The sequence below is a fragment of the Lissotriton helveticus genome, chromosome 1_1 (genome assembly GCF_964261635.1).
Source record: "Lissotriton helveticus chromosome 1_1, aLisHel1.1, whole genome shotgun sequence".
In the NCBI taxonomy this organism is placed as follows: domain Eukaryota; kingdom Metazoa; phylum Chordata; class Amphibia; order Caudata; family Salamandridae; genus Lissotriton; species Lissotriton helveticus.
In genome coordinates, this window is record NC_136057.1 from 1,959,646,507 (window position 1) to 1,959,664,849 (window position 18,343).

An 18,343-nucleotide genomic window follows, 5' to 3' on the forward strand; every position below is an offset into this window, starting at 1 on the left:
GCTACGCCTGGATGAGATTGACTGGCTTTTCTGGGGATGTCCAGAATACCTTCATGGACATGCTCTTTGATAGCTGTAGCCTTTTCGGCGACAAGGCAGAAAATGCTTTAGAGCGTTTCAAGGACTCAAGGGCTACTGCCAAGTCCTTGGGCCTCTCCAGCTGCTCTCCAGAGTCTTCTTTTTGCCCATTTCGTGGCTATGGAAGGGTTGCCCCGCTACGTCCCGCCCAGAGCCACAGGCTGCAGCAAGTTTTGCAGCGTGAATCTTTCTGGATTCGCTATGCTGTGCATATTCTGCAATCTGGTGGTTGGGTCCGGAATCGTAGTCTTTTTTTTCTTTTTTTTTTTTTTCGTAGCCCAGGTGGGCGTCGATGTCCCACCATTTGGTGTACCTTCGGTGACGTCGGCATGCTTCCGGCGGAAGCTACCACCCTTGGGCGCCATCTTCAGATTCTTTTTTCCGCCGTTTGGTCTGGATCGTCGCGTGAAGCTCCAGAAGTTTTGGAGGAGAAAAGGAGGAAATACAGCAACTCTTCTACGGTAAAGACCTGAGAAGATTGGGAGAAGACCATCAGAGAAGAGACGATGAAGAAACTCGAGATCTTCGACGTCCTTGGAGGAATGTGCACACAGGGGGCCCCCTGAGCGCAGGGATGTACAAGACACCCTTTAAATTCTGCAAAACTGCCACCACAAGTTCGCGCAGAAGGACCAGCACCCGGTCTGCAACCTCTCCCTGCCAGTCGACCATGAGAGCAGAGACTGCAACGCCTGCTCAGTCTTCAAGCCGAAGACGCTCCGAGTTCGAGAGAGACAGAGGACAGCTCACCACACGATGCAGGGCAAGTGCCAGGCCCCGACGCTTTACGAACTGGGCCTCTCCACCGACGACGAGGACAACATCGCCGAAGGCCCAGATGACTTCACGGTCGCAGAGACCGATAAGAAAACGCCTGACAAGGTAGGAGAGTCTACGACCCCGAAAACCCCCACAGGCCCTCGAAAGCCAGACGCAGACTCTTGAAAGTCTGAGCCCAGAGCCTCGAAAGGAGCACCGGCGCCGAAAACTTCGACGACCGAAGCTGCATCCTCCGAAAAAGAGCCCAGCGGATCCTTCGAGAAGGACTCCCCGGAGGCCGAAGACCAGCGAAAAGCAAAGGTCGTCGAAGCAAGCCCCCGAAAAAGGGTCTTCGACTTCGAAGGAAAAGGAGCCGAAGAAAGCTTCGACGTCGACGACGCCGTCGAAGAGAGCAGCCGAAACGCTCGCCGACGAGCAGGCCGCAGAGATGCAGAGAAAGAAAAGAAGGCTCGAGGCCGAAATGGAGAACATCCTTCAGAGAAAGAAGGACTTCGATGAAAAGATGAGAAGTTACAGGATCCCCTCGAAGCCGGTAACGGCCGTCGCTGATGTGCAGGAGCACGTGGAGTTCGACGTCGAAGAGCCGCCGAAAACTCCCCCTCGGAGCACGAAGAGGACCTCTATTACACAGAGGGGGATTACAGGGAGCAGCAGTCAAGCTACGGCTCAGGTTCCTCGACGGCCCAAGACCAGGAATGGCAGGACATCGAGGCCGAAAACCCGGAGGAGGCTGTAGAGACATACCCCTCGAGACCTTCGCCACCGGATGACATTGGGGCATACAATGAGGTGGTCAGGAAGGCAGCAGCAGCTTATGGGGTTAAGCTGGAAGAGGAGAAGCCAAAACCAGATTTCCTGCTGGAAACATTGCTCCCCATGCAGACAAGAAGCCAATTCTTGCCCATGCTGAAGAGTATCACAGACCAGGGGAAGGAAGCTTTCAAGGACCCGGCTACATGCAGATCAGTACTGCCGAGGACGGAGAAGAAATACAAATTCTCCTCCCAGGACCCGGCTTACATCAAGGGGTCCGTCACAGCAGATTCAATAATTGCTGCAACGGCCAGAAGAAGGGCAAACGTCCCAACAACATCTGGACCTCCACCTGACCAGGAAAGCAGGAGGATGGACCTAACGGGCAGGAAAATAGAGAGGAACGCCGCAACGCACTGGCGGATGGCGAACCCCCACGCCCTCCTGAATAGACATCAATACCAGCATTGGGATGAGATGGGCCAATTGCTCAAGCACCTCCCGGAACAATACCGTGAGAGGGCATCACACCTTGTGGAAGAGGAAAAAAGCATTGCTAACTCGTGCCTGAAGACAGCCTTGGATGGGGCTGAAACATCCAGCAGATTGATGGCTATAGGCATCACAGAGAGAAGGCAAGCCTGGCTCAGGATCTCAGGCTTCAAGGCTGAGGTTCAGGAACATCCTGAACACACCCTTCGATGGTGAAACACTGTTCGGAGCCCCAGTTGATGAGAAGCTCACCCAACTGAAGAAGGACGACGAGACGGCACGGTCCATGGGGGCCCTGCAATTCAGGGGGATGAGAAGGGGCAAGGGCAATCACACCAGGCATTCCACCAGGGGCAACAGAGTGACAACCAAAGTCACCACGGCCAGCAGAGGCAAAACTTGAACTATCAGAACAGGGGCCAGTCCTTTCGATCAAGAGGAAACAGACGGGGCCAGAGAAGGAGAGGCGGTGAACAACCCCCCTCTAAGTGACTGCTCACGGGAAAAGGTGCCCACGCACTCGAACCCTCCGAGGGAGGAGCACGGAAGAAAAAAGAGGAGAGGGCTACACGGACAAGACACAAAGGAACATGTAACACCAGTAGGAGGCAGGCTGAGATTTTTTCTCCAGGAGTGGAGAAAAATAACCACAGACAAGTGGATACTCAACATCATGCAGTTCGGATACTGCATAGAGTTGGAAAAGAGACCACCAAACAGAAAGCCAAAGAAAAGAGAGCACTCTGGAAGAGAGCTGCAATTGCTCCAAGAGGAAGCTCAAGAACTCCTCCTCAAAGAGGCCATCGAACGGGTCCCATTCAAAGAAGGGAACAGGGGAGTGTACTCAAACTACTTCCTGGTGCCAAAAGTGGACGAAAGCCTAAGACCCATCCTGGACCTACGGTTCCTAAACAAATACCTAAAGACCCAAAAATTCAAGATGACGTCCCTGCAGAGGTCATCCCGCAGATAAAGGCCGGGGACTTCTTGTCCACCATAGACCTCAAAGATGCGTACCTGCACATCCCCATGAACAGGCAGCACAAGCACATGCTAAGATTCACAGTGAACAAGGATCACTACCAATTCACAACCCTGGCATTCGGTCTAAAGTCCGCACCAAGGGTGTTCACTAAATGCCTCGCGGCAGTGGCCGCATATCTGTGAAGGAAGGGGATACACGTGTACCCCTACCTCGACGACTGGCTCGTAAAGGCAAGCTCTTAAAGGACATGCAAAGATCATGCAGAACAGGTCACAAGAACGCTAGCAAGCCTGGGATTCTCCATACACTGGGGAAAATGCTCGATGGAACCAGAGCAAGTGAAGATCTTCCTGGGAGCTCAAATCGACACCGTCCAATGCAGGGTGTTACCCAGTGAAAAGAGAACACTCAGCCTACTGAGGGAGAAACGTCACTACCAGAAGGGGCGAGCTCTGACAGTGAGGACTGTGAGCAAGATCTTGGGGATGATGGCGTCATGCATACACCTGGTCTCCAATGTACGCCTACAAATGAGACCACTCCAAGAGTGGCTGCAACAGCAATGGTCACAAGCTACAGGAAGTTGGGAGGATCTAGTGGTTGTAACGCACAGGGTGCAGGAAGAAATAAGGTGGTGGACCAAGGAAAGGATAACAGTAGGGAAACCTCTAACACCACCGGACCCAACAGTGACCATCACCACAGACGCATTCCAGAAGGGATGGGGCGCACACATGAACAGGCTCAAAGTGAGGGGTCTGTGGAGCCCTACAGATGCAGTCAGACACATCAATTACCTGGAATTGAAAACAGTGTTGCTAGCCCTCAAGGCCTTTCAGAAACACCTGTACAGCCAGAAGGTGCTGATCCAAACAGACAACACCACAACGATGTTTTACATCAACAAACAGGGGGGAACTCAATCATTCCCTCTGTCAAGCTTGGCACAGGAAATCTGGAGATGGGCTATACCACTCAAAATAGACCTGCTAGCCATACACCTGCCAGGGAAGGACAATGTAGAAGCAGATTGGCTCAGCAGGCAGACTTCAGCGTCCCACGAGTGGGAACTCAATATTCAGGGAACAGAGAGACTATTCAGGAGGTGGGGCACTCCAACAATAGACCTGTTTGCAACACGCCGGAATGCAAAATGCCAATACTTTGCATCCAGGCAACCAGAGGCACTATCACAGGGGAATGCCCTATGGATAAGCTGGTCAAAAACATTTGCCTACGCTTTTCCCCCGATACCACTGATCCCCAGGGTTCTCAACAAATGCATGACGAGCAACATGACGCTCATCCTGGTGGTACCACAATGGGCCAGGCATACCTGGTACTCACAGATAATGGAGATGGTGCAGGGCCCCCCCACAAGTTCTCGAAAAGAAGAGATCTACTCTCCATGGAAAACGGAGAAGTTCTACACCCAGAGCCGGAGAGCCTCAACCTCTCAGCCTGGCTCCTGAGGACTTAGAGTTTGCACATCTAAAACTACCAGAGAGCACCCTGCGGGTGCTGCAAGAGGCAAGAAGGCCCAGCACACGCAAGTGCTATGGGGAAAAATGGAAAAGATTCACTCAATGGTGTTGCAAGAAAAAACTCCATAGAAAACTGACCAAGGAATCTACTGTGCTAAGGTACCTCACGCACCTAATAAAAGCTAAGCTAAGCTCATCCTCGCTGAGGGTACACCTGGTAGCGATTGTGGCATACACAAGAGGAGAAACAGGTAGAAGCTTCTTCACATCTCATGTCGTAAAAAGATTCCTGGAAGGGGCTAAAAGAATAGCGCCACCAAAGAGAATGCCGCCACCGGCTTGGAACCTGAATGTGGTACTGACTGAGCTCATGAATGCACCTTTCGAACCCATCCACAAAGCATCACTCCAAATGCTAACAATGAAAACGGCTTTTCTGGTAGCAATCACCTGGCTACGAAGGGTGAGCGAACTGCAGGCACTCACACTGTAGGAACCCTACATCCAGATACACAGTGACAGGGTCGTGATGAGAACAGACCCACACCTCATGCCAAAGGTGGTGTCCAGGTTCCACATGAATCAGAGTATTCAGATTCCTAGCTTCTTCCAAAACCCCACTACAAGCGCTGAGAGGGCGCTCCACACTCTAGACGCAAGAAGGGCTGTGATGCACTACATTGAAAGGACGAAGGGACACAGGAAGACAAAACAGTTCTTCGTATCCTTCGCAAGCAGTTACATGGGTAAACCAGTGACTAAAAATACCATAGCTCGATGGACCGCACAGACAATACAATTCTGCCACAAGCAAGCGGGCCAGGAGCTAACAGGAGGGGCACAGGCCCACTCGACCAGGAAGAAAGGAGCAACAATTGCCTTTCTGGCCAACACACCAATTCAGGACATATGCCTGGCGGCAACATGGGCTTCAGTGCACACGTTCACTAAGCACTATTGCGTGGATGTACAAATGAACAAAGAAGCACAAGTAGGACAAAAGGTGCTTCAACATATATTCAACAACCAACACTCATCTTCCACCCAACCGCCACAAAAGTAACGAAAACCGCTACAAAATCTATGCACAGCATAGTGTATCCAGAAAGATTCACACTGCAAAACGAATAGTTTCTTACCTGTCGGTGTAGTTTTGCAGCTTGAAGATCTTTCTGGATTCACTAGCAAACCCACCCGCCTCCGCCAGAAAGATGAGGCTGGAGAAGAAGGTGGAAACACATAGAAAAAAAAGCAAGTTGAAGCTTACAAGATACGTGAAAAAAAAAAATATGTTGAAAAAAGGATTAACAAACATAGCCATGGATTCACTACAAACACAGAAAAGAAAAAAGAGACGGAAAAAAGAATCCGAAGATGGCGCCCAAGGGTGGTAGCTTCCGCCGGAAGCATGCCGACGTCACCGAAGGTACACCAAATGGTGGGACGTCGACGCCCACCTGGGCTACGAAAAAAAAAAGAAAAAAAGAGAAAAAAGACTACGATTCCGGACCCAACCACCAGATTGCGGAATATGCACAGCATAGTGATTCCAGAAAGATCTTCAAGCTGCAAAACTACACCGACAGGTAAGAAACTATTCGTTACCCAACTTTTGCGCGGCCAGGTACGTGGGAAGAACCCTCGTAGTTCCGGGGGTCAGCGAGCGGGTCAGTCCACCAACCCCACCCCCCCACCCCTGCTGCAGCCTCCAAACCTTCCTAGTCCGACATTGCAGACCCATCAAATGCCAGTTGGCGGCAGGATTCCCCATCACTTCCTCCGCAGGCGCACCATCACGTCGGACAGGTGGGTTTGTCAGATAGTCCGTAGGGGCTACTCCCTCCCCTTCGAGGCTACACCTGCCCCTTTGAGGCTACCCCTCCAGCCATGTCACTGCAATACCACTGCATGTCGGAGTATCACCTGGCTTTTTTCAAGCAGAAAGTTACAGCTTTCTTTGCCAAGGGAGCCATTGATCGGGTTCCTGTCCCAGAAGTAGGTTGTGGTTGTTATTCCCACTACTTTAGGGTCCCCAAGAATGACAGGGGCCTGCATCCTATCTTGGATCTCCAGAACGTCAACCCCTTCCTCCCTAAAGAGAAGTTCAAGATGTTGACGCTTGCTCAGGTCTTGTCTGCCCTCGACCAGGAAGACTGGTTGGTAGCGTTGGACTTGCAGGACACTTATTTTCATATCCCGGTCCTGACCGCCCACCGGTGTTTCCTGCAGTTATCTGTAGACCACAAGCATTTTCAATTTACCATGCTCTCCTTTGTCCTTACCAGCGCCCCTCGGGTGTTCACGAAAGTGATGGCGGTGGTCGCAGCTCATCTGCGCAGATCAAGGGTTTCAGTCGTCCCCTATCTCGACGACTGGCTGTTGAAGACTGGCTTGCCCCAGGCAGTCGTCTCCCACTTCCAGACTACGGCCGACCTCCTGTATTTGCTGGCGTTCTCCATCAATGTGCCGAAGTCACACCTGATTCCCTCTCTGAAGTTCCTCTTCATCGGAGCGGTTCTGGACACGACGCCATTTCGGGTCTATCCTCCCTAACAGCGAGTCTGGGATATTCAGGCTATGATTCCGATCTTTCAGGCTCTATCCCAGGTATCAGTCAGAATGACCCTGAGCCTGCTGGGTCTCATGGCCGGCTGCATCCTGCTTGTCGATCATGCCAGGTGGCATATGCCGACTCTGCAGTGGGACCTGAAGTTCCAGTGGGTGCAGCATATGGGGAATCTGTCTGATTGCGTCCAGGTCTCGGAGGGCACTGCACGACAATTGCAGTGGTGGCTCACGAACCTGGTTTGGGTCAACGGCCGATCCCTTTCCAGAGAGCACAGTGGTGACTGATGCATCCCTTCTGGGATGGTGCGGCCACATGGGGGAGGCGGAGATCAGAGGCCTCTGGTCTCCGGCGGAGTCCGGGCTCCACATCAACCTTCTGGAGCTTCAGGCACTCAAAGCATTCCTTCCCTCTGGCCGACGAAGTGTAGTGCAGGTGTTCCCGGTCAACACCACCGCCATGTGGTACTGCAACAAACAAGGTGGGTTGGGGTCGTGGTCCCTATGTCAGGAGGCCATCCACCTCTGGACATGGCTGAAACATCAGGGCATATCCCTGGTGGTTTATCACCTGGCAGGTTCACTGAACGCCAGGGCCGACGAACTCAGCCGCGGGTGCATGATGGATCACGAATGGCGTCTTCACTCTGACGTGGTGCAAGGTCTCTTTCAACAGTGGGGTGAACCTTGGTTAGATCTATTCACCACGAACAGAACGCACAATGTCAGCAATTCTGCGCATTGGAATTTCCAAGGCAGCACTCTCTAGGCGATGCTTTTGGTTGCGAGTGGAGATGCGGTCTGTTGTACGCCTTTCTGCCTATACCACTTCTGCCCAGAGTGCTGAAGAAGATCAGGCGCGACTGGGCCTAAGTCATCCTTCTGGCTCCTGATTGGGCACGAAGAGTCTGGTATCTAGAGCTGCTCAACATGGCCATCGATCCTCCGACCTGTCTCCCTCTTCGGGAGGATCTTCTGTCACAGCAGCAGGGGGTGTTCCTCCACCCGAACCTGTCCAGCCTCCATCTCCTTGCGTGGAGATTGAGCAGCGGCAGTTGACGTAGTTTGACCTGCCTCCCGAAATCTGCACTGTTATCTTGGCAGCCAGGCGTCCCTCCACGAAGACTGTGTACACTGTCGGTGGCACAAATGTGTGGCATGGTGCACAGCAAAGGTTGTGGATCACCTCTCTGCCCCTCTTTCTGAGGTTCTCTTGTTCCTCCTTTCTTTGGCCCAGCAGGGCTCTGCTCTGGGCACTATCAAGGGCTATCCCTCGGCCATTTCTGCCTTCCTCGGCTTCAAGGTCAGCATTCTCTTTTCAAGTCCCGTTTGTCAATCGTTTCTTGAAAGGCATAACTCCTCTCTTTCCTCCTATTCCTTTCGTTATGCCTCAGTAGGACTTGAATCTGGTTTTAACTTATTTAATGTGCCCACCCTTTGAGCTGCTTCATAACTGTCCTTTGAGGCTTTTAACTTTTAAAACTGCATTCCTGGTTGCCATCACATCTGCCAGAAGAGTAAGTGAGCTCCAGGCTCTTTCATTTAAGCCTCCTTTTATGTCTGTCCATCCGGACAAGGTAGTTCTTAGGACTCATCCATCCTTCCTGCCCAAGGTTGTTACCGCCTTTCACATCGGGCAGACCATCATTTTGCCCATCTTCTTTCCGCCTCCAAATCCTTCGAAAGAGGAAGAGAGGCTCCACCGTCTGGACCCAAAACATGCACTTTCCTTTTATCTGAATCGTACCAAACAGTTCCGGGTGGATGACCTGCTCTTTGTTGGGTACATGGGTGCCAAGAATGGTCAGGCCGTACACAAGCGAACTATCTCCCGATGGGTCGTTTTGTTTATCAAAGCCTGCTATTCTTTGGCAAAGGAGCCTCCAGTGGGGCTGCGCGCCCATTCCACCAGGGCGACTGCTGCAATCACTGCTCTGGGACGAGGCGTTCCTCTGAATTACATCGGTCAGGCGGCTACGTGGGCTTCGTTGAACGTTTGCGAAACACTACTGTTTTGACAGTCCAGTCCGGAGAGATGGCTTCTTTGGCTGTTCTCTTCTCCTGGACTTTCTGGTGTGAACTTGGTTCGCAGACCCACCTCCAGGGTTGGTATTGCTGGAGTATCTGTTCTAAGGTAAGGAATCTAGAACAAACATGTTTCTTTCAGATGAACAAGTTACTTACTTTCGGTAACGATATATCTGTAAGAAACATTAGTTAGTTATAGATTCCTTACCGCCCCACCCATCCTCCCTGTTCTGCGAACTGATTTCTAGGGTCAAGGATATCCTTTCAGGGCCCTAGTTTTGTGCACCAGTGGTCAGTGCCTTTCATGGCTCTGCGTTTTTGGCACGGAAAGTAGTGTACAGAACTGGTGTCCGCACACAAGGGCGGTGTCTAAGTAGGTACCGCGACGTCATCCCGGCAACACGACGCCAACGACGAACTGGGAGCCGACCGCCCCCACCTTCTAACGCGCACAGGTACTGCTGATGAAAAAACTTTCCGGATCCAGTTTGACACCTGAGTGTAATTCTAAGGTAACGGATCTATAACTAACTAAATTTCATACAGATATATCGTTACCGAAGGTAAGTAACTTGGTCATTTTGTACGTGGATTGGATAGGTGATGTCCAGGAAACCAAACTATGTTTAATTCTACATTGAAATTTTAAGGTAATTTTTTTTTTGTTGCCCTGTTTTCAGAGTTTAATAGAGCACCTATAATCGTTTTACGATATTAGTCCTGTCTTATTCCTCCAGCTACGACTTCAACTAAGTATTAAACAGAGAAGGTGAGCTATATTTAATTTAATATTTTTTCTTTTTAAGTACGAAAAAACAACCCAAGCAGTTTATGCTGTGGAGAATTCGGTGGACACCTTAACCGAGTTAATGCAGACGTACCGAGAAAAGGCCGGTGATAAAGTGGCTGACAAAGGAGGAAGCATTTTCACGAAGACATGTTGCTTGCTAGCAATTCTTTCTCTAGACACTAAAAGAGCTTTGGTAAGCTGAAATAGTGTTTTTTCCTTGTGTATTTTTTATGTATCTGACATGCACGTAACAAAGGAGTCTGAGAGCTGGAAATCATTTTATGAACTTTGGCAAGTTTGGACATGTTGTTATGCAAATTATTACATTAATGAAAAGAAGTGTTCCAAGCTGGTAAACTAGGACTTTGGAAATGCACCCATGGAAGATATACCTGTGGTACGATATACCACTGCGTCGATGACGCACTTGGCTTTGTGTGGCGCTCCTAGGCCGGTTTATTTTTATTTGTGTAGACATTAAGACTTTGGAACTCTTGTCAGTTCATTCTTGAGTGTGCTCTCAGAAATGCAATTTCATTTCAACAAAAACTGGTCCCAACATAATTAAAATGCCTTCTGCTTAAACCAGCTGTGTGAAATTAGATTGCACAATGCTGGCAGTTTACCCCATGCTCACCCCTATGTGAGGTGCCTTTGAGTCAGTTAGGATATAAAAAACGCAAGAGTCGCTGGGCACTATTTGCAAAGCCTCTGTACTCCTTTGAACGCCAGCCATGCTGTTTGTTCTTGGTTACAAAGGTGCAGTAGATCCTAGGAGGCATGCAGGTATTTTTAGTAAGTTTACCTCTCTTCCTGGCCAGATTTCACCTGCAGTCCAGTACACTTGGGGATCACGGTAGCACTGTTAATGCACCTCATGGAAGGGTTACTAGTGCCTCTCCCCTCTTCACTTTCAAGCTTGGAGAGATACCTTGGTTCTTTGATGGTCTTAATCATTAAGTATATCTCATGCATTCAGAGATTTCCACAATAAAGCAGAATGTCAGGCACTGCCCCCTGTAGCTCACTCTTCATTGTGCCTCCACTCTGATGGCAGCGAGGCACAAGAAACCTATCCTCCTCTTATTCCATCCATCGCTATGCTTCATCTGCAACGAGTGTTGTCCTTAACGTAGATGGTTGGCAGGGGAGGAAGGTGTGAGAATGAAGGTTGGGAAGCAGTCGCTTATTGCCCTGGTTATGCTTTTCCACAAGTTGAACTGAGACCACCTCTCCTCTGCTCAGCTGTCCCTAAACTTCTGCTCCCTAATTCTCTCCGCCACAGGAACGTTTTTAATGCCCGCTGGACCGCAAGTAGCGCCAAAGCGGCAGCACATCCTCTTGCTGGCACTCCATAGTCTTACCCCAGGCCGCAAGGAGACTTGGGGCCAGATGTACGAACATTTCATTTTGCGAGTCTCTAATTGCAACTATCCATTCTAACTCGCAATTAGAGACTCGCAAAATGAAATGCACTAATGTGTGTCTAGTGATTCCCAATGTTGTCGGAGTTGACCTGCCTCATCAATATTCATGAGGCCGTTCGCAATTTGCGACCCATTGGGATGAACAGTAACACAAGGATGGTGGCCTGCTGGGGACAGCAGACCACCATGTCTGTGTTTGATTGTAAATAAAGCAATTTTTTTTCAATGACGCTTGTTTTCCTTCAGGGAAAACTGGATGCGTTTCAAAAAGAAAAATTAAGAAATTTTCATTTTTAAAGGGTAGGCAGTGGTCATTGGGACCAATGCCTGAACCTAATAAAACGTTTTTGCTATTATTCACAAAGGGGAAATAGTTCCCCAGGAACCCCTTCTCGTTTGCGACTGGCCTAGCACCTACTTGAAGTAGGTGGCAAACTGCGGTTGTTTTGCCACCACATTCCATCGCAAAACAATTGTACATCCCCGTGCGACTCACTATTAGGAAGGGATGTCTTTGGCACACCCCTTCCTGACAGCGACTCGCAAGCCCGATTTTGCAAGTTAGTAATAGGTTACCAACTCGCCAAATAGGGTTTGTACATTTCAAAAACGTTTTAGCAGTCGCAAACGGCCCGAATCTCCCTTAGCTACCGCTAAAAACAGTCATACACCTGACTGTTATGTTATGTTATGTTAAATTTATTTGTAGAGCGCGGCTAACACCATTAGGTTTCTTGGCGCTGTGCTGGAGAACGGTGAAAAAGGTGTGAGACGGAATCTAAAGATATGAGGTGGTGAAGAGGAAGGTTTTGAGGAGTGATCTGAAACCAGAATATGAAGGTGCAAGTCTGAGAGAAAGTGGGAGGGAATTCCAGAGGGATGGGGCCAGAAGAGAAAACCTAAGGCCCCCGTATTTTTTCCTCTTGAACCTGGGAACAGATAAGAGGGCCATTTGGGATGAGCGTAGATTGCGGGACGGAGTATAAAGATGGAGGAGGGAAGAAATAAAGGAGGGACCCTGACCGGAGAGGGACTTGGAAACAATACAGCCTAGCTTAAATTTACAGCGGGCGGATACCGGCAGCCAGTGAAGGCTCTTTAGAAGTGGACGGACGTGCTGATCTTTCGGCTGGTGGTAAATCAAGCGAGCGGCTTGATTTTGGATCAGCTGGAGTCTTTTCAATTGGTACTCAGGAATGCCAACATACAGTGCGTTAGCGTAATCGAGTCGGCTGATCACTAACGCCAGGAGCGCTAACGTGAGCGCTTCAGTAGTAAGTAGGCGGGAGATTTTTCAGAGTTTCCTGAGTTGGAAATGGCTGGCAGACACCACTGCGCTGATCTGGGGGGTCATAGAGAGGTCATTACTGATAATGACGCCCAGACTTTTAGCAGAGTTAACTGGAGAGGGAGGGCTACCAAGACTGGCCGGCCAGATGGAAGGCTGCCAAGGGTTGGAAGCTCCCCCGACAAGAATCAATTCAGTCTTGTCGGGGTTAAGCTGCAGACTCCGTGTGTGTAAAGGTAAGCAGGAGTGCTCTTCTTGTGTTGCTTGACTTTCTTAGGTGTCCGCCTTCATGTCAAGCCTCTGTTGCTGACCCAAGCACCAGGTTCTCCTCTACCTTATACAAAGATATGCTTGTGGTTCTGGCGAACGGGTGGCTTTGGTCCGAAGTGTTGTCATTTGCTGCTTTTCTAAGCAGAGGCAGTCTGCAGTTACCCTCGCTTTGTCCGAAGTGCATTCACCACATTGACACTTTATACTGTGTAGCCTAGGCACATCTTCTCCCTAAGCAGTCCTAAGAAGTGTTTCAGACTGAAGCACAACGGTTTAAAGGCCTGTTAGCCTGTTGACACAATATTTCTAAATGCAACGCTATATTAAAACCTGTTTTTAATTCCATTGGGAAATCCTTTCTTAATGTAGATATATTCTTTAGAAAGATGGGTTCATTCGTCTAGTGCACAAGGTGGAGTACTTAGCTCTTTATATGAGTAAAAGAACAAACTGTTGTGCATCTGGTTAGTTCAGTTATGCCAAGCTAGTTGTTACTGGAAGTTAATGAATTTATTTTGACGGCATTTATTTTTTCTTCCAGGAGATACGTGCTGTGCCTAGAGCGGTGGATCGAATTTGCAGCATTTATAAACTTACGGCTCGAAAACATAAAATGGATGCCCAGCGAACACTTAGCAAGCGAATGATGAGTTCTGTGAGCGGACACTTCAGTAAAAATGCAGGCTTCGTTATGCAGGCAACGCCTGTGAGAACAAGAGTAGTTTCCAGGTAGGATGATGCCTTTAATGAGTAGTGTGCCAGAGGTGTGAGCACCGTGCCTGATGAGAGGCCTTCACGTCTGCCAGGCCTATTGTGAAATGTCTGTGTGTGATATCTTTCTTGGAATATATGAAGCTATGAATTGCCTAATGCTGTCGGCTTGCTCTATGCATCGCAATTCATATCTTATGCTGCTAGTAGGACAGCATCTTGTGCACAACGACAGTTTCCAAGTGATCTTTTCTGTCCCTCTTCGGATGGACCACCAGCTTTCACACTTCCTTCACTCTCTCATCCAGTTTGTGACTTCCTTCAAGCAGTGCCTCTTGTGCCGGGTCAGTTCTTTCAATAAACTTAGGAAGTAAAGGTCATTGCTACCATCGCGAAAAGGATGCTGTCAGGCTCATTTTAGCGAGGGTGTGCTGAAATGCGAAAAGTCCCCCATACTCTTGTATGATCTGTTATTGGCCCCGGTATGAGTATCATAGCTGATGGACAGGCCGCTTACGGCGATCCCTCCAGCTCAGCCATATGCCTGGGCCGGTTGGATTTACCTCCGCCCGAGATGGAGACAGAATAGCTGCCCCAATTAGGGTTTTCGGTGTGCCTCGGTGCCTTCCAGAGGTAGCTATCATGAAAATAGTGACCGGCTGCAGGAAATGAACTATAGTCCCCTAACATGTTGCAAAATACACCCTGGCGTATTACAGAGACTGATGTCTAGGTAAGCTACCGTTACCTCGCAGGAGATGCCTATGAAGTCATAAAATCATGTTTTTTCCTTAAACATCCGTACTCATTACATTGCAGGTACGTTTTCGAGTCTACATTGCAGGTCTTTCCTTGGCAGATACACACATTTTTAATGTTGAACACTTGAAATTAATGTATGTTCCAGCAGACTCATATATTGTTATGGTTATTTCTCGTAACAATTCATTAAATCTGATTTAAATTATTGCAATTTTAAGTCAAATTAATTTAGTATTAATTTGCAAATATGAGCACAAAAGTGTTTAATAAAAATGTGACTAACATTGTTACATTTAAATCATTAAATACAATTGATTTTTAAGTTACTTATTGTAAATTCTAAAATGATTCCTTACTAAAAAAATTAGAATAAAATCTGGGTTAATGATTTTAATTTCATTGACTATAAAACAAAGTAGTAATTAAAAAATATATGTTTTGTGAATCGGTACATAACACCAACAGCAGTGTTGACGTGCTGCTTCGTTCAGCACCGCGCACTCAAATTTGCGCCATACTATATATTAACCGGATCATTATTTTAATATCCAGGTTACATCGTGATTTACAAGAAAATAGCACAAGTGCGCCCTCTGCTGTTCACATTTAATTGCAGCTACGTTGACGATTTTTTTTACCAAATCTCTTGTAATTAAAACAAGCATTGGCAAATTCAATGTGTTTCATCTCTGTTAGTCCCTATTGACGTTGTCTATGTATTTTAAAGATGTTGCACAGCAGCGCGGGCTTAAAGTAAAGAAAAATGCGCCATGACACGGTCAGCGCTGCTGGGCAACATCTTTAAAAAAACATTGACAACGCCAATAAGCGAACTTGTTGGCTTTGCCAGCGTTTGTTGTCACCTGAAGTTAAAACGTGTTGAGGGCTTTTTACTTCTCTTTTTAAACGGGCGACACTCTGTGAGCAATTATTTTTCTTCAAATTCTAATTTGAAATGAATTCCTTATCGCACTAACTGTAATATATATGTACTGTTTAAGATGCTTCTGATGCATGCCAGTAAAGCAGAGCATATTTTACTTTCGGTCTCTGAGTTTTATTGCTTTCGCTCATCCTGCAGCCCTCCTTTAAAGTAGGGTGTGTGGAAACTAGGTAAATGAACTGCAGTAACCCCTCAACCTGCGCACATTCAACGCATTCTTCCCCTGAAGGGAGTCACCTTTTAGTGGTGTGTCTGTGTAGGCGTTTTCAAACACTTTCGGGAATACCACTGTAGTTATCCAGTCATTCCCGTGAAGGGGTTTGGGAACGGTTTGAAAGACGTATCCACAGGAAACCACACAGACTTTTAATACTCGCCTCCTATAAAAGGCAGTTTTTATCGTAAACCCACATTTTTTGGTAGATATTCAACATTTCAGGGGAATAGTCTAACCAATCCATGCGGATTATGGAAACTCGCAAATGCTCGTAAGATGTGGTCTGTTTGAGTTCAGCATGTTGCATTTTTCTAAACGAACATGCAATGCGTTGGAACTGCCCACCCCCAGGGCCCAGACCTTTCATTGCAAGATTTTGTAATAAATATATATATATTCACTGAAAAAACCATAGGTTATAGACCATATATAGTTAGGAATTAGCATTTACAAAACCTTGAAAATTCACTGAAAAAACCATAGGTTATAGACCATATATAGTTAGGAATTAGCATTTAGAAAACCTTATTTTACTCACACAAAACAATTGAAATTCCATATATAGTTAGTTGCACTAACTATATATCGCGCACCCGCAATCCACTGCTGATGATGTCACATATTACATCATTCATGACATGGTCAGTGACATCACTGATGACATCACTGATGACATCATCTAGTGTCTGTGTGTTTTTGTAAAGTTTAAATACGTTTTACATATTGAAGAATGACTGGATGGATGGAAGACTGAGTGTGTGTGTGGCTGGCTGGGAGGTGTGTGACGCTGTGCATATCAATGTGTACTTGTATCAGTGATTGTATAAGAGAGTAAGTATGTGTTAGTATATGTGTGAAAAGTATGGTGTTCTGTGTTTAACTATAGATGAGGAAATCGAAGTGTGATTGGTTCTTCACAGGACTGACTAGGTGTATGAGTGCATATGATAGTGTTCTAATAATAACTGACTGTATGTATGAGTAATTGTATGGGTGAATGAGTGAATGTGTGTGTAGACGTAGGAATCAGTGAGTGCGTATGTAGTAACTGGTATTGGTGTGTCATGATGTCATCAGTGATATCATTTGAGATGTCATCAGTGATGTCATCAGTGATGTCATTTGAGATGTCATCAGTGATGTCATCAGTGATGTCACTGACCATGTCATGAATGATGTAATATGTGACATCAGCAGTGGATTGCGGGTGCGCGATGGAATTTCAATGGTTTTGTGTGAGTAAAATAAGGTTTTCTAAATGCTAATTCCTAACTATATATGGTCTATAACCTATGGTTTTTTCAGTGAATTTTCAAGGTTTTGTAAATGCTAATTCCTAACTATATATGGTCTATAACCTATGGTTTTTTCAGTGAATTTCATTGGTTTTTTAACAGCTAATATCTGTAGCTGTAAAATGTATTCTTCTTTAAATCCAAAAATATATTTTATATGTTTATTAATAATTTTTTTTAAAAATATTTTTCTTTCTTCGTTCCCGCTTCGCGAATCGGGAAGCTTCCCGTTAGCTGACCTTGATGCCGCGAAATAGACCGCGAGCCGGTAAACGTTTCTTTACCGCAACTGCCGCGTTAGAAAACAACATCGTGACGCCTCCCGTCCGCATGACGTTTCGCGTTGTCGCGTGATACGTCATATGACGTGCTACGTTAGCGAACTGGTACGCTTACCGAGTCGCAAAGCACAGGTTTCTGGAAGCAAAGCGGGAGGCCCTGCAAAGCGCTTAACGTAAACACAGCAGGTCATGTGACTTGGTAATAACACTTTTCATTGGTTCATTTCACTTTTGGTTTCCTAATGATGTAAGACTAGGTCATATAATCTAAAATGAACACTTTTTATTGGTTGAGAACTATTGTTTTTCCCAAATGATGAAAATCCCTCCTTCTTTCCTCACTCTGACTTTCATCATTGTGAGAGAAAGACCCTTTGTTACCAGTGAGCAATGGCTTCTTTAGTAGCTTCAGCTGGTGCTTCCCCACCACCTCCACCACATCCAAGGAAGAGTGGACCACCTGCTCAAGTTATAATTCAGCAAGAAGAGGAAGAAGAGGAACAGGACGACGAGCACGAAGAGAGGCACTTTTTGCCTGAGGAGCCCAGGACGTCTCACCGGAAAGAAAACTTCATTTGGCAATTTTTTAAAATTCCCAAAGGTCAGAAAAAAGTAAATGCAAGATACGTAACTTGCCTTATATGTCAAGATAGACTGTCCAGAGGGACCGACAAAAAATACAGTTTCGGAAACTACACAATGCATCGCCATATGACTAGGTGGCATCCTAACAACTACAGTGCTGCACAGTTTCGTAACGACCTAGATAATCTCCCTATTATGGCCAGAAGATCTGTTGTACCGGAAGTAACGGGACCAGAGGGCAGGGAGATGGTGCCAAATATTCAAACGAGATTTCATGAAGTAAAACACGTCTGCGTACATTGCAGTGGATTCATTTGCTACGGAGAAAGAAGCATCACTCTGATCAACAGAGCTATTGACTATCATATGCAAGTTTGTACGAAACGCCCCAAATAATAAATACTTTTTTTTTGTTTTGTTGCTCCTGTTGAGCCCTTTACAATGAATCGTTTTCATTGCCCCCTGCAAGAAAAACCCCCAAAAATATAAAACTGTTCAGAAAAATTCAAAAAAAGTAAAAAAATGTTCAGAAAAATAATAAAAAAAATATAAAACAACAAAAACAATAAAAAAAAAAGTTCTTTTCAGAACTACCTCCCCGTTATTAAA

General features: G+C 47.0%; 1 protein-coding gene across 1 annotated transcript in view; it reads left to right on the forward strand.

Annotated features, from left to right (window-relative positions):
* The window catches only part of ASPM (assembly factor for spindle microtubules), a 453,390-nt gene that overhangs the window by 415,253 nt on the left and 19,794 nt on the right, over positions 1-18,343 (forward strand). Inside the window, exons 28-29 of the mRNA XM_078644067.1 lie at positions 9,972-10,148; positions 13,482-13,669. Of these exons, the coding sequence (XP_078500193.1) occupies positions 9,972-10,148; positions 13,482-13,669 (365 nt within the window). The remainder of the gene's footprint in view (positions 1-9,971; positions 10,149-13,481; positions 13,670-18,343) is intronic.